The sequence below is a fragment of the Oncorhynchus gorbuscha genome, linkage group LG17 (assembly GCF_021184085.1).
Source record: "Oncorhynchus gorbuscha isolate QuinsamMale2020 ecotype Even-year linkage group LG17, OgorEven_v1.0, whole genome shotgun sequence".
NCBI classification, from domain to species: domain Eukaryota; kingdom Metazoa; phylum Chordata; class Actinopteri; order Salmoniformes; family Salmonidae; genus Oncorhynchus; species Oncorhynchus gorbuscha.
In genome coordinates this window covers 20,218,422-20,234,679 of record NC_060189.1, presented here as the reverse complement: position 1 = coordinate 20,234,679, position 16,258 = coordinate 20,218,422, and the positions used below count along the sequence as shown (strand labels likewise).

Genomic DNA, 16,258 nt, shown 5'->3' with positions numbered 1-16,258 from the left:
TGATTCTAGCTTGGTGGAGTGTCACTGGGGTGTAATCATGCTAAACAGTACATTTTGCAATGAATACTAGCATTTCTATTGGACAGGTTCAGCAGACAGGGAGGGACCTACAGTACCCGAATCTGTCCAATAGAAAAGCTTGTTTTAGTTGCAAAACAGAACGTTTCACAACTACTTAGAATAATGATTACACCCCTGGTTATGCCTAAGCCAGCATTTTTAAATGACAAAACTGGGTGGCACCAGAGCTCAAAAGTGGATCACCAGAGTGGCAGGCTTTGGTATCCCACCTTGGTTTCTCCCTCAGCTAATGTTAGACCTAGGGTTGCTTGAAAGGGTAAGAGCTGGTGAGGAAAGGGTAGATTCAGTAAACATTTAAGAACTCAGTACTATGCTTTCTTGAATATATTCACTGAATCTAAGGACCCTAAAACGGGGAACACAGGTGCAGCTTTTAGTGTTCCTGATGGCTGTGACAAAAAGAGCAACAGATAATTTATCTGTATACACAAAGGTGTTCCTGGCCATACTCATGGCTACAGAGTGGGTGGGGGAGGTGAGGCCAGACAGGGGTCGTCATCGTCTCATGTTCAGCACTGATTAGCTTAAATTAATTTGTATCACAGAGCAGACGATGTATTTTGAGATTTTTCAGTGCCGGGTTTAGGTTGAGACAGATGGGGGTATTTGTGAGGTTCCTCTGGGTACCCGCTCATATAGAGGAGAATGAGGAGGTGAATGTTCTCGCCAAGCAGGCTCTCAAACATCCTAATGTTGACATGGAAATGTCAATCAGTAAATTCAGAAGCCAATCGGTTAATAAGAACTGTGATTAAAAACAAATGTCAAGAGTTGTGGAACAGGGAGGGAAAGGGAAGACCCCTGTATACAATTCAGGAAAAGTGGGGACAGGGACGTCCTCGGGTCAAGCGATAAGGGAGGAAAGTGTAATCACAAGGCTGAGACTGACACGCAAAGCTCAACAGCACATTGAAATTGTTAGGAAGTCATCCAACTGGGAAGTGTGATCACTGTCAAGGGGAGATGGAAACTGTGGAACAAGTCATATTTCAGTGCCAGCACTATTCAATGGGAGGGAAAGGGAGAGATTGTAATTTGATTTAATAGGGAGTAATGGTATTCCAGAGCTAAGTTTAAGTGAATTGTGTAGTTCGTTTTTAATGAGACTAGAATTAATGGGTAGGATTATTAGACCTTCCCTGTCTCTGGTTAACAGTCCAGTCGGTGGCGGTGATGTACCTTTAAAGTTGGTTGCCTACCGCCATATAAAATCCACAGAAGAAAGTGGGCTTTGGTTGTAATGGACCAATCACTAGTTTTGCAGGGGTCAATGGTTCGTGATTTCCACGAAATTACACTAAGGCTGCCATGGCATTTCTATTGAAAAATATACATTTCACTGTGAAACGCTGCTGACTATCAGGCAGTGGGCAGGCTGTGACTGAATGGTTGGTGCGGCAGGTAGCCTAGAGTGGTTAGAGCGTTGGGCCAGTAACCGAAAGGTTGCTAGATCGAATCCCCTTACGTTTAGCAACTTATTGTTTTTTGTAACTAAAGCCCCATTCATTGTTTTAATACGAAGTCAAAGACACGTAAGAAACCGTTTAGTTTAGCTGATCATTTACTACTTTGATTGACTAGCTAGCTAACGTGACTGTATATGTGTTTACACAGGTGGACGAAAAAGTGCTGCATGCGGGATATCACTGATATTCAGATTCCAATAGACTATGAAACGGGTGAGAGGAAATACCTTCACAATTCAGTGTTTTGCATAAACGTAAAGCGCAACAGTGAAAAGAAACTCATCCATCCTGCCTGGCTACTTAGCCAGAGTTAGCTGCTACTGGAGATGAAAACCTTAACGTTAGAGCAGAAGTTTGTATCATGTGTGTTCATAAATTGAATCTGGAGTGCGCTCTGGGTGTATATTCATCTAGAGCGATGTCAGCTTGTCCGTTCGTAAATTCAGAGCGTTTCGCTCTCTAAAACTTTCAGAGTGCACACTGGACACTCTGGCGGAGGAGTAGGGTTGATCCGGGCGTTCAGTCCTCAACGGCATCCAAGCTAACGTTGGAGTTTACTTAGCTACTTAGATACTTACAGACACAAATACTAACACCTCACTGACCATTTTACCGCCCAAGCAGAGCTGGTTAGGCAGTTTTCATGTTATCCAGAGCGTTGATGACTAACTGCTGCTGGCAATTTAATTGTGTGTTTTGCCAACGTTTACTGACACCGGCCATATTCAATGGGCGTTTGTAATTTCATCAGTTATTCTGTGCTCTGGCACGCTCAGACGAGTGTTCTGAAATCGGAGTAGATTGCTAGAGTTAATTTACGAATGCACCCAATATTGTTTGCTTTGCAGAGAAGCACCGAGGATTGCCTTCATTGAATTTGAATTGGCTGAAGTAAGTTTAATCAGCCTCTAAGCAAATATGCCATATTATGTTGGATATGGCCAGCAAACAAATGTGTGTGTATTGTAATGGCTCAGGGTTCAGCATGGATCGCCATCTAGTGGTTGTTGTGGATGGTCATTGGCTATCAAATCAAATGTTATTTGTCACTTGCACCGAATACAACAGGTGTGGACCTTACAGCATGGACTCACTCTGTGGCAGGCTTGTTTTCGAGTTGTCAACCTATTTTGCTACCTGACAACTTTTACGGTTTTCACTTTTTAATTACCGTTCATATATTTATTTATTTTTTCCTCAACTTTTTCACTCCGGACGCGATTCGTCAGGACCTCCAACAGCCGAAGCTAAGTAGTAACATTAACATGATGCCTTCTAATTGTAGTCGCTGAGGATAGCTGTGCTACAAGCCCAGCTTCAGACGCAATCGTTAGGCAAGGGTAATTTCAGTGTAGGAAAGGATGAAACCGCGTCTGTGCCACCAGTAAGTACAGATAGTAGTATAAATCCCCTGGCACAGTCCCCGCAGCCGGACAACTTTCTCACGGTTTCTGGAAGGAAATGCTGTAGGAACGCTCAACCGGTGTCGCTCATTCAGCCGACAGAAACTTTCAACCGGTTTTCCCCATTAAGCAGCGGGTCGGAGTCAGAGGCCGAGTCTTCTCTGGTCTCTACTCCTCCCGTTACGGGATCTGAGACGCCGAAGCTTCACACCATTATCTCTAACAAATTGAAAACCCTAGTCATTGGCGACTCCATTACCCGCAGTATTAGACTTAAAACGAATCATCCAGCGATCATACACTGTTTACCAGGGGGCAGGGCTACCGACGTTAAGGCTAATCTGAAGATGGTGCTGGCTAAATCTAAAACTGGCGAGTGTAGAGAGTATAGAGATATTGTTATCCACGTCGGCACCAACGATGTTAGGATGAAACAGTCAGAAATCACCAAGCGCAACATAGCTTCTGCGTGCATATCAGCTAGAAAGATGTGTCGGCATCGAGTAATTGTCTCTGGCCCCCTCCCAGTTAGGGGGAGTGATGAGCTCTACAGCAGTCTCACAACTCAATCGCTGGTTGAAAGCTGTTTTCTGCCCCTCCCAAAATATATAATTTGTAGATAATTGGCCCTCTTTCTGGGACTCACCCACAAACAGGACCAAGCCTGGTCTGCTGAGCCAAGCCTAGCTGGAGGGGTGCTCTCATCTTATCAACCAACATAGACAGGGCTCTAACTCCTCTAGCTCCACAATGAAATAGGGTGCAGGCCAGCAGCAGGTTGTTAGCCAGCCTGCCAGCATAGTGGAGTCTGCCACTAGCACAGTCAGTGTAGTCAGCTCAGCTATCACCATTGAGACCGTGTCTGTGCCTCGACCTTGGTTGGGCAGAACTAAACATGGCGGTGTTCGCCTTAGCAATCTCACTAGGATAAAGACCACCTTCATTCCAGTCATTACTGAAAGAGATCATGATACCTCACATCTCAAAATAGGGCTACTTAATGTTAGATCCCTTACTTCAAAGGCAATTATAGTCAATGAACTAATCACTGATCATAATCTTGATGTGATTGGCCTGACTGAAACATGGCTTAAGCCTGATGAATTTACTGTTTTAAATTAGGCCTCACCTCCTGGCTACACTAGTGACCATATCCCCCGTGCATCCCGCAAAGACGGAGGTGTTGCTAACATTTACGATAGCAAATTTCAATTTACAAAAAAAAAAATGAAGTTTTCGTCTTTTGAGCTAGTCATGAAATCTATGCAGCCTACTCAATCACTTTTTATAGCTACTGTTTACAGGCCTCCTGGGCCATATACAGCGTTTCTCACTGAGTTCACTGAATTCCTATCGGACCTTGTAGTCATAGCAGATAATATTCTAATCTTTGGTGACTTTAATATTCACATGGAAAAGTCCACAGACCCACTCCAAAAGGCTTTCGGAGCCATCATCGACTCAGTGGGTTTTGTCCAACATGTCTCTGGACCCACTCACTGTCACAGTCATACGCTGGACCTAGTTTTGTCCCATGGAATAAATGTTGTGGATCTGAATGTTTTTCCTCATAATCCTGGACTATCGGACCACCATTTTATTACGTTTGCAATTGCAACAAATAATCTGCTCAGACCCCAATCAAGGACCATCAAAAGTCGTGCTATAAATTCACAGACGACACAAAGATTCCTTGATGCCCTTCCAGACTCCCTCTGCCTACCCAAGGATGCCAGAGGACAAAAATCAGTTAACCACCTAACTGAGGATCTCAATTTAATCTTGCACAATACCCTAGATGCAGTTGCACCCCTAAAAACTAAAAACATTTCTCATAAGAAACTAGCTCCCTGGTACACAGAAAATACCCGAGCTCTGAAGCAAGCTTCCAGAAAATTGGAACGGAAATGGCGCCACACCAAACTGGAAGTCTTCCGACTAGCTTGGAAAGATGGTACCGTGCAGTTACCGAAGAGCCCTTACTGCTGCTCGATCATCCTATTTTTCGAACTTAATTGAGGAAAATAAGAACAATCCAAAATTCCTTTTTGATACTGTCGCAAAGCTAACTAAAAAGCAGCATTCCCCAAGAGAGGATGACTTTCATTTTAGCAGTGATAAATTCATGAACTTCTTTGAGGAAAAGATTATGATTATTAGAAAGCAAATTACGGACTCCTCTTTAACATTTACATTTAAGTCATTTAGCAGACGTATTCCTCCAAACGTCAGTTGTCCTGAGTCTGCACAACTCTGCCAGGACCTAGGATCAAGAGAGACGCTCAAGTGTTTTAGTACTATATCTCTTGACACAATGATGAAAATAATCATGGCCTCTAAACCTTCAAGCTGCATACTGGACCCTATTCCAACTAAACTACTGAAAGAGCTGCTTCCTGTGCTTGGCCCTCCTATGTTGAACTTAATAAATGGCTCTCTGTCCACTGAATGTGTACCAAACTCACTAAAAGTGGCAGTAATAAAGCCTCTCTTGAAAAAGCCAAACCTTGACCCAGAAAATATAAAAAACTATCGGCCTATATCGAATCTTCCATTCCTCTCAAAGTTTTTAGAGAAGGCTGTTGCGCAGAAACTCACTGCTTTCCTGAAGACAAACAATGTATACGAAATGCTTCAGTCTGGTTTTAGACCCATCATAGCACTGAGACGGGTCTTGTGAAGGTGGTAAATTACATTTTAATGGCATCGGACCGAGGCTCTGCATCTGTCCTCGTGCTCCTAGACCTTAGTGCTGTTTTTGATACCATCGATCACCACATTCTTTTGGAGAGATTGGAAACCCAAATTGGTCTACACGGACATGTTCTGGCCTGGTTTAGATCTTATCTGTCGGAAAGATATCAGTTTGTCTCTGTGAATGGTTTGTCCTCTGACAAATCAACTGTAAATTTCGGTGTTCCTCAAGGTTCCGTTTTAGGACCACTATTGTTTTCATTATATATTTTACCTCTTGGGGATGTTATTCGAAAACATAATGTTAACTTTCACTGCTATGCGGATGACACACAGCTGTACATTTCAATGAAACATGGTGAAGCCCCAAAATTGCCCTCGCTAGAAGCATGTGTTTCAGACATAAGGAAGTGGATGGCTACAAACTTTCTACTATTAAACTCGGACAAAACAGAGATGCTTTTTCTAGGTCCCAAGAAACAAAGAGATCTTCTGTTGAATCTGACAATTAATCTTAATGGTTGTACAGTCGTCTCAAATAAAACTGTGAAGGACCTCGGTGTTACTCTGGACCCTGATCTCTCTTTTGAAGAACATATCAAGACCATTTCGAGGACAGCTTTTTTCCATCTACGTAATATTGCAAAAATCAGAAACTTTCTGTCCAAAAATGATGCAGAAAAATTAATCCATGCTTTTGTCACTTCTAGGTTAGACTACTGCAATGCTCTACTTTCCGGCTACCCGGATAAAGCACTAAATAAACTTCAGTTCGTGCTAAATACGGCTGCTAGAATCCTGACTAGAACCAAAAAATTTGATCATATTACTCCAGTGCTAGCCTCTCTACACTGGCTTCCTGTCAAAGCAAGGGCTGATTTTAAGGTTTTACTGCTAACCTACAAAGCTTTACATGGGCTTGCTCCTACCTATCTCTCTGATTTGGTCCTGCCGTACATACCTACACGTACGCTACGGTCACAAGACGCAGGCCTCCTAATTATCCCTAGAATTTCTAAGCAAACAGCTGGAGGCAGGGCTTTCTCCTATAGAGCTCCATTTTTATGGAACGGTCTGCCTACCCATGTCAGAGAAGCAAACTCGGTCTCAACCTTTAAGTCTTTACTGAAGACTCATCTCTTCAGTGGGTCATATGATTGAGTGTAGTCTGGCCCAGGAGTGGGAAGGTGAACGGAAAGGCTCTGGAGCAACGAACCGCCCTTGCTGTCTCTGCCTGGCCGGTTCCCTTCTTTCCACTGGGATTCTCTGCCTCTAACCCTATTACAGGGGCTGAGTCACTGGCTTACTGGGGCTCTCTCATGCCGTCCCTGCAGGGGGTGCGTCACCTGAGTGGGTTGATTCACTGTTGTGGTCATCCTGTCTGGGTTGCCGCCCCCCCCCCCCCCTTGGGCTGTGCCGTGGCGGAGATCTTTGTGGGCTTGTCTCAGGATGGTAAGTTGGTGGTTGAAGATATCCCTCTAGTGGTGTGGGGGCTGTGGGTGGGGTTATATCCTTCCTGTTTGGCCCTGTCCGGGGGGTGTCCTCGGATGGGGCCACAGTGTCTCCTGTCCCCTCCTGTCTTAGCCTCCAGTATTTATGCTGCAGTAGTTTGTGTCGGGGGGCTAGGGTCAGTTTGTTATATCTGGAGTACTTCTCCTGTCCTATTCAGTGTCCTGTGTGAATCTAAGTGTGCGTTCTCTAATTCTCTCCTTCTTTCTTTCTCTCTCTCAGAGGACCTGAGCCCTAGGACCATGCCCCAGGACTACCTGACATGATGACTCCTTGCTGTCCCCAGTCCACCTGGCCATGCTGCTGCTCCAGTTTCAACTTTTCTGCCTTACTATTATTCGACCATGCTGGTCATTTATGAACATTTGAAAATCTTGGCCATGTTCTGTTATAATCTCCACCCGGCACAGCCAGAAAGCCTGGGTCCTCTCTAGGTTTCTTCCTAGGTTTTGGCCTTTCTAGGGAGTTTTTCCTTGCCACCGTGCTTCTACACCTGCATTGCTTGCTGTTTGGGGTTTTAGGCTGGGTTTCTGTACAGCACTTTGAGATATCAGCTGATGTACAAAGGGCTATATAAATAAATTTGATTTGATACAGTGAAATGCTCACAATAATGATTGTGTTGTAATGTTTTGCTCCAGCCACCCTTGTCAGACTGTTCTCTCTGCTACTGCACAGCAAGCAGTACCGGAGTGCCAAGTCTAGGTCTAAGAGGCTTCTAAACGGCTTCTACCCCCAAGCCATAAGACTCCTGAACATCTAATCAAATGGCTACCCAGACTATTTGCATTGCCCTCTCCCCCTCTTTTTTTACACTGCTGCTACTCTGTTGTTATCATCTATGCATAGTCACTTTAACTCTACCTACATGTACATATTACATCCACTAACCAGTGCCCCCACACATTGCCTCTGTATATAGTCTTGCTATTGTTATTTTACTGCTGCTCTTTAATTACTTGTTATTTTTACTTCTTATTCTTATCTGTATTTTTTTAAACTGCATTGTTGGTTAGGGGCTCGATAGTAATCATTTCACTGTAAGGTCTACACCGGTTGTATTCGGCGCATGTGACTAATACAATTTGATTTGCTGTGATTCTTTCATCCCCCTCTTCTGCTGCTATTGATAACATGGTGAGTGAAACACTGTCTGCTTCTAAAGTCAGTTTGGTTGAACTTATAGACCTTTGCATTATCCTCTGGTTTGGTACTATGTACTCTGAGACAGTGACTCTCATTTTTCAAAGGTGTGGTTTGAACCATTCTCTTTCATGCAGGTTTTCCCTCTGTTTTATTGACAGAATGAGTCAGAGTTCTTTTGAAGAACCATTCGGGTCAACATCGCCAAACCTATGAAGATCAAAGAGGGCTCTTCTCGTCCAAGTGAGTGATATGCATTAGTCTCTCTATAAATACTTCAACTGCCCCATGGCTTTGACCTATAATGAAACCCCATAGATGTGATAAAACCGCTAAATTTATGCCATTTCCTCAGTTTGGTCAGATGATGATTGGCTGAAAAAGTTCACGGGAACAACTGCCGAAGAGGCTGAGGTGACGGAGTCCACTGGAGAATCAGCCAAATCAACAACAGCATATGCAAGTTGTGTGTGTGTTCCTGTCTGTCTCTGTGAGTGTAGTACATTGTGTAATAACATGTTATATTGTAAAAAAGCCTCCCACAATAATATATTATCATTGATTGCAGAATGAGCCCCCAGCCAGGAAGGGCAGAACAAACCCCCAGGTTTACATGGACATCAAGATTGGCAATAAGCCAGCAGGGAGACTGCGCTTCCTGCTCCGAGCAGACATTGCTCCAATGACCGCAGGTATCCATGTTCCTCCTTGTTATAATGTATCAGGGACAATTTTAAAAATAGAACCCTGTCATTAGAGGAATATTTGGACTGTATCAAAGGATATCATATGTAAAGTCAACTCTCGCTCATCAACTTATCCCTGACCGCTGGCTACGTCCCTTCCGTCTTCAAGAGAGCGAGAGTTGCACCCCTTCTGAAAAAACCTACACTCGATCCCTCCGATGTTAACAACTACAGACCAGTATCCCTTCTTTCTTTTCTCTCCAAAACTCTTGAACGTGCCGTCCTTGGTCAGCTCTCCCGCTATCTCTCTCAGAATGACCTTCTTGATCCAAATCAGTCAGGTTTCAAGACTAGTCATTCAACTGAGACTGCTCTTCTCTGTATCACAGAGGCGCTCCGCACCGCTAAAGCTAACTCTCTCTCCTCTGCTCTCATCCTTCTAGACCTATCGGCTGCCTTCGATACTGTGAACCATCAGATCCTCCTCTCCACCCTCTCCGAGTTGGGCATCTCCGGCGCAGCCCACGCTTGGATTGCGTCCTACCTGACAGGTCGCTCTTACCAGGTGGCGTGGCGAGAATCTGTCTCCTCACCATGCGCTCTCACCACTGGTGTCCCCCAGGGCTCTGTTCTAGGCCCTCTCCTATTCTCGCTATACACCAAGTCACTTGGCTCTGTCATAACCTCACATGGTCTCTCCTATAAATTCATTAAAAATCCTACAATGTGATTTTCTGGATTTTTTTCTTCATTTTGTCTGTCATAGTTGAAGTGTACCTATGATGAAAATTACAGGACTGCAAATTATGGTGGAAAAAATTTGGTCACCTACAAACAAGCAAATCTTCATCTGTAACTTTTAAGAGGGGGTGAGATTTTTGGGAAAAACCTCCATCTTTTTAAGTGGGAGAACTTGCACAATTGGTGGCTGACTAAATACTTTTTTTGCCCCACTGCATATATATATATATATATTACTGTACATCTACCATTTCAGTGTTTAATTGCTATATTGTAATTACTTTGCCACCATGGCCTATTTATTGCCTTACCTCCCTTATCCTACCTCAGTGCACATACTGTATATAGACTTTTTCTACTGTATTATTGACTGTATGTTTGTTTATTCCATGTGTAACTCTGTTGTATGTGTCGAACTGCTTTGCTTTATCTTGGCCAGGTCGCAGTTGCAAATGAGAACTTGTTCTCAACTAGCCTACCTGGTTAAATAAAGGTGAAATAAAAATAAAATATGCAGATTTGAATGAGTATAGTTTCTGATCACATGAGGATAAATGCACCTCTCTCTCGTGTGTAATAGGTCAGCTCTTCATGGCTAACTCTGGAGCAAACAGCAACGGCTCTCAGTTCTTCATCACCTGTGACAAAACGGATTGGCTGGATAACAAACATGTGGTGTTTGGAGGGTTGATGGAGGGCATGGAGGTGGCAAAAGCCATGGAGGTGCAGTGCCTTGCGAAAGTATTCGGCCCCCTTGAACTTTGCGACCTTTTGCCACATTTCAGGCTTCAAACATAAAGATATAAAACTGTATTTTTTTGTGAAGAATCAACAACAAGTGGGACACAATCATGAAGTGGAACGACATTTATTGGATATTTCAAACTTTTTTTAACAAATCAAAAACTGAAAATGGGGCGTGCAAAATTATTCAGCCCCCTTAAGTTAATACTTTGTAGCGCCAACTTTTGCTGCGATTACAGCTGTAAGTCGCTTGGGGTATGTCTCTATCAGTTTTGCACATCGAGAGACTGACTTTTTTCCCATTCCTCCTTGCAAAACAGCTCGAGCTCAGTGAGGTTGGATGGAGAGCATTTGTGAACAGCAGTTTTCAGTTCTTTCCACAGATTCTCGATTGGATTCAGGTCTGGACTTTGACTTGGCCATTCTAACACCTGGCTATGTTTATTTTTGAACCATTCCATTGTAGATTTTGCTTTGTTTTGGATCATTGTCTTGTTGGAAGACAAATCTCCGTCCCAGTCTCAGGTCTTTTGCAGACTCCATCAGGTTTTCTTCCAGAATGGTCCTGTATTTGGCTCCATCCATCTTCCCATCAATTTGAACCATCTTCCCTGTCCCTGCTGAAGAAAAGCAGGCCCAAACCATGATGCTGCCACCACCATGTTTGACAGTGGGGATGGTGTATTCAGGGTGATAAGCTGTGTTGCTTTTACACCAAACATAACGTTTTGCATTGTTGCCAAAAAGTTCCATTTTGGTTTCATCTGACCAGAGCACCTTTTCCCACATGTTTAGTGTGTCTCCCAAGTGGCTTGTGGCAAACTGTAAACGACACTTTTTATGGATATCTTTAAGAAATGGCTTTCTTCTTGCCACTCTTCCATAAAGGCCAGATTTGTGCAATATACGACTGATTGTTGTCCTATGGACAGTGTCCCACCTCAGCTGTAGATCTCTGCAGTTCATCCAGAGTGATCATGGGCCTCTTGGCTGCTTCTCTGATCAGTCTTCTCCTTGTATGAGCTGAAAGTTTAGAGGGACGGCCAGGTCTTGGTAGATTTGCAGTGGTCTGATACTCCTTCCATTTCAATATTATCGCTTGCACAGTGCTCCTTGGGATGTTTAAAGCTTGGGAAATATTTTTGTATCCAAATCCGGCTTTAAACTTCTTCACAACAGTATCAAAGGGGCTGAATAATTTTGCACTCCCAATTTTTCAGTTTTTGATTTGTTAAAAAAGTTTGAAATATCCAATAAATGTCGTTCCACTTCACAATTTTATATCTTTATGTTTGAAGCCTGAAATGTGGCAAAAGGTTGCAAAGTTCAAGGGGGCAGAATACTTTCGCAAGGCACTGTAAGAGGGGATGGACATGCTGGGGAAGATCTCAAATGCATACTCTTCGTGTCCTCGTCTCCTTCTCAAACCCATTGGATGAGAAAGCCAGAGGTCCCTACCCTTTTAACTTTCTCCTCCAATGGGTTTTGAGAAGGAGACTATGAGAGGGGATGCGAGGAGTAAGCAATTGAGATTCTCCCATGGAGGGGAAGTAGGGTCCTATTGGTTTTTACAGACTGTGAAGAAGTTGTGTACCAAGACTCATGTCATGTTGTCTGTCACCACAGGCACAAGGAACAAAAGAAGGCAAGACCAAGCAGAAAGTGATCATTTCAGACTGTGGAGACTATGTTTAACTTGAAGCACAGAAGAGTGACTGTTGTCACTGAGTGTGTTACTGTATGTGTAAAAAAATATGCAGTGTCAGACTGAAGAATGGTAAACTGCTCAGTTTTTATCATGTACTACACATGTCCATGACTCATCTCCAGTACATGGATTATCCCTGTTCTTCCCACCTTCTCTGTGATGTAAATATTACAATAAACACTTGTTTTATAATAAACATAAACAACTGCTGTATCAATGTCACCTTTTCCAAATTGTAAATAAAACGTTTTCTTCGTTGATACAGTATAGGACTGTATAGTGAATACAAATACTTACATTTTCCTCTAGAAATGTACCCCAACATTTCTAAGAGGTTGCATTATATATTCAATAATTTAAGTTTATGGGTCTTAAATGAAAAAAGAAAAACTCGATATTTTTGACTAACGGTCTGAAATAAAGCCTATGACCAGCCGCTCCACTCTGAATAACATTTAAATGACCGGCGAAAACACTCCGCTCGATGGTTCGTTCACGAGCCACACCTGGATAAATGGAACGTTGTACGGTAACGTCGTTATGTAAATTCCCTTGGGAAATCTTCATGGTTTTACTGCGCCCCACAGATTAAAATCTGTTTCTCCATTACGATACGAACTGCAACTTTCCCGACGGAGTTTATGGTCCTTTCTATATAAAGTCATTTTGAAGTGTAAGTACATTTATTTGTTTAGATTCCCACCTGGGAATCAATAGCTGTACTATAAGATTATTATATAAAGATTGAGAGAGATCAAGTTTGGGTTCTTTTTCGAGGATTGCAGTGATTGCATTTGAGACAATTTTTCTCCGCAGAGCACTGACTAGAATCAACAATTAGGAAATAAACGAGTTTCCACAGCCTAACCGTGTTATAAAAACTATAAATGTGTCCGGTATTAATGTTTAGGCCTACTATGAATGCAATAGTTAGTGTCTTCAGAAAGTATTCAAACCCCTAGACTTTTTCCACATTTTGTGTCACAGGCTGAATTGAACATTTAATCAATTGATGTTTTGTCAGTGGCTTACACACAATACCCCATAATGTCAAAGTGGAATTATGTTTTTAGGATAGTTCACAAATGACAAAAAAATGAAAAGCTGAAATGTCTTGAGTTGATAAGTATTCAACCCCTTTCTTATGGCAAGCCTCAAATAAGTTCACAAGTAAAAATGTGCTAAAGTCACATAAGTAACATGGACTCTGTGTGCAATAATAATGATTTTTGAATGACTACCTCGTCTCTGTACCCCACACACACACAAGTATCTGTAAAGTCCCTCAGTTGAGCAGTGGATTTCAAACAGATTCAACCACAAATGCCTCTCAAAGGGCAACTATTGGCATATGGGTAAAAATGAAAAAATCCATTGAATATCCTTTTGAGCATGGTGAAGTTATTAATTACACTTTGGATGGTGTATCAATGCACACAGTCACTACAAAGATACAGGCGTCCTTCCTAACTCAGTTATCAGAAATGAAGGAAACCGTTCAGAGATTTCACCCTGAGGCCAGTTGTGATTTTGAAACAGAGTTTGGCTGTGATAGAAAACTGAGGATGGATCAAAAACATTATAGTTACTGCACAATACTAACTTAATTGACAGAGTGGAAGGAAGGAAGCGTGTACAGAATAAAAATAGAAAAAATATGCATTATGTTTGCAACAAGACACTAAAGTAATAATGCCAAATCTACACTTGAGTTGCTTACCAAAAATACAGTGATTGTTTGTGAGTGGTCGAGTTACAGTTTGGACTTAAATATGCTTGAAAATCTATGGCAAGACCTGAAAATGTTTATTTAGGGTAAATGTTGCACAATCCAGGTATGGAAAAGTCTTAGAGACTTACCCAGAAACTCACAGTTGTAATCACTGCTAAAAACGATTCTAACATGTATTGACTCTGTTTTGTTTACAAATTACATTATTGCGTATTTTGTGTAGATCATTGACAAAAAATGACAATTAAATCCATTTTATTCCCACTTTGTAACACAACACATTTTGAAAAGGTCAAGGGGTGTAAAAACTTTCTGAAGGCACTGTAACTTGCTACTCAACAGAAATCCTGTCATGTGTTTTTAGGACATGGGGGCTTTTATCATCCTTAATATATTAACTTTATCATTCAATTTAATTTTAAAAGGAGACCGCAAGTGTGAAAATAGCTACCAGTTATTTGGTTAGGAATTACTTTTTACACTTGGCAAAACAGGTGACACCAGTTGTTTGCATCCTTTTGTTCACTCATACTCAAAGGCCTAATCTTTTCCCCACTTCCTCTCTCTTTTTCTAAAGATCGCTGAAAGTGAAGAACACTCCAGAATTTTACCTGAGATCTCAACCAACAGTTGAAGTAGTTTCTCGCACGAATTATTCCGTAATAACTTTCGTCAGGGAGGTAGATTGTGAGTCAGTCTCACAATGAACTGGGCATTCCTCCAGAGCCTCCTCAGTGGGGTGAACAAGTACTCCACGGCGTTCGGCCGCGTGTGGCTGTCCGTTGTCTTCCTCTTCAGGGTCATGGTGTTTGTTGTGGCAGCCGAGAAGGTGTGGGGCGATGAGCAAAAAGACTTCACGTGCAACACGGCCCAGCCTGGCTGCCACAACGTCTGTTACGACCACTTCTTCCCTGTGTCCCACGTCCGCCTGTGGGCCCTGCAGCTCATCTTCGTCACATGTCCCTCTCTCCTGGTGGTAATGCATGTAGCCTACAGAGATGAACGTGAGCGTAAACACACACTAAAACACGGTGAGGGCTGCCAGAAAATCTACATGAACACCGGTAAGAAGCGTGGAGGGCTGTGGTGGACCTACGTCCTGACCCTGGTCTTCAAGATAGCCGTGGACGCCACCTTTGTGTATTTAATCTACCATATCTACGAGGGCTATGACTTCCCCTCCCTCATCAAGTGTGAGCAGAAGCCCTGTCCCAACAAGGTGGACTGCTTCATTGCTCGCCCCACTGAGAAGCGGATCTTCACCATTTTCATGGTGGTCACCAGTCTGGCTTGTATCCTGCTCTCCTTCTTGGAGATCCTGTACCTGGTCGGGAAACGCTGTAAAGAGGTCTTCACCCGTATGCACAGGAACTCACCCTCCTCCACCATCCAGCCACGCCAGATGGCCATGGCTACCTCCCTGGTGGTTGGTGGCAAGAATGGAATGCAGTCCAACTCATTAAAGCTGCCCTCAATAAAGCTACCCAGCAAGGATACCTCAGCCCCATCTTATAGCGTTGTCGTGTATGCCTGAGGTAAAGACTGGACAAAGACATTAGAGACTGAATGAGAGAATGCAAAGAAGACATAAGTATGGAGGCAATGGGAAATATCTTCCATTTCTCTTCAGGCCCTCACTGGGCTAGAGAGTACCTCACTGCCATTCAAGACTGTCTTCTCATTGCCTGAGCTACAATGGAACTGGATGGCTCTTGACATTCCTGGATAAATTGTTTACCTACCATTCTGTCATTGACCGGGTAATTAAACAAATGAATGAGTCACTTTAAATAAAATATCCATCATTTACAGAGGAAAGTTTCACGCTAGGGCTGGGAAGTGTAATGTATTCTTATGTTATTTGTTCGCTGTCTACCACACCTCACAACTTTACCAGTGCTATTTTTTATGAAAGGACTCAACCATTGCCACACTGTGCCAATACCACTGCTGTTCTTATGCCCTCGAGAAGTTGTTTTCCCTGTCTCATCCTTCATTACGAATGGCAGAGACTGCATCAGGCTTTGTTGCGAAAAAGATGAAGCAAAGAGCAATGTATTTTCAGACAATTAAAAATATGCAATTTCTTCTATGGACTTTGAGAGTATTTTTCTGGTCATACTGATGTTAGTCCATTAGATATGCACAAACATGGCTTGAAAAATGAGTAGGCTATTCTGTGTTTATGTTTATTACATTGTATATTCTAAAATACATACACTCTGCATAAAGCCAGTAGAGATAATGATTTTAGTGGGTTTCTGTAAGCTGTTGAGGAAACGGTGTATCTCAAAATACATGGATGTAAACATATTTGTGGATATTTACAGTGTCTTCAGAAAGAGGTCATA

The 16,258-nt window shown here is 42.7% G+C and overlaps 2 protein-coding genes across 2 annotated transcripts; both read left to right on the top strand.

Annotated features, from left to right (window-relative positions):
- Positions 1 to 532: 532 nt before the first annotated feature.
- Positions 533 to 12,162, top strand: ppie (peptidylprolyl isomerase E (cyclophilin E)). The gene is given in 12 exon segments (XM_046309698.1): positions 533 to 556; positions 1,696 to 1,718; positions 1,720 to 1,760; positions 2,396 to 2,407; positions 2,410 to 2,438; positions 8,264 to 8,290; positions 8,458 to 8,539; positions 8,652 to 8,755; positions 8,865 to 8,988; positions 9,426 to 9,478; positions 10,309 to 10,446; positions 12,094 to 12,162. Coding segments are annotated over 12 exon segments (726 nt in total).
- A 497-nt stretch (positions 12,163 to 12,659) lies between these two features.
- Positions 12,660 to 16,003, top strand: LOC124001932 (gap junction beta-4 protein-like). Its single transcript, XM_046309099.1, has 2 exons — positions 12,660 to 12,848; positions 14,485 to 16,003. The coding sequence occupies exon 2, from the start codon at positions 14,611 to 14,613 to the stop codon at positions 15,439 to 15,441; it is 831 nt and encodes a 276-aa protein (XP_046165055.1). The 5' UTR covers positions 12,660 to 12,848; positions 14,485 to 14,610; the 3' UTR covers positions 15,442 to 16,003.
- Positions 16,004 to 16,258: the final 255 nt, after the last annotated feature.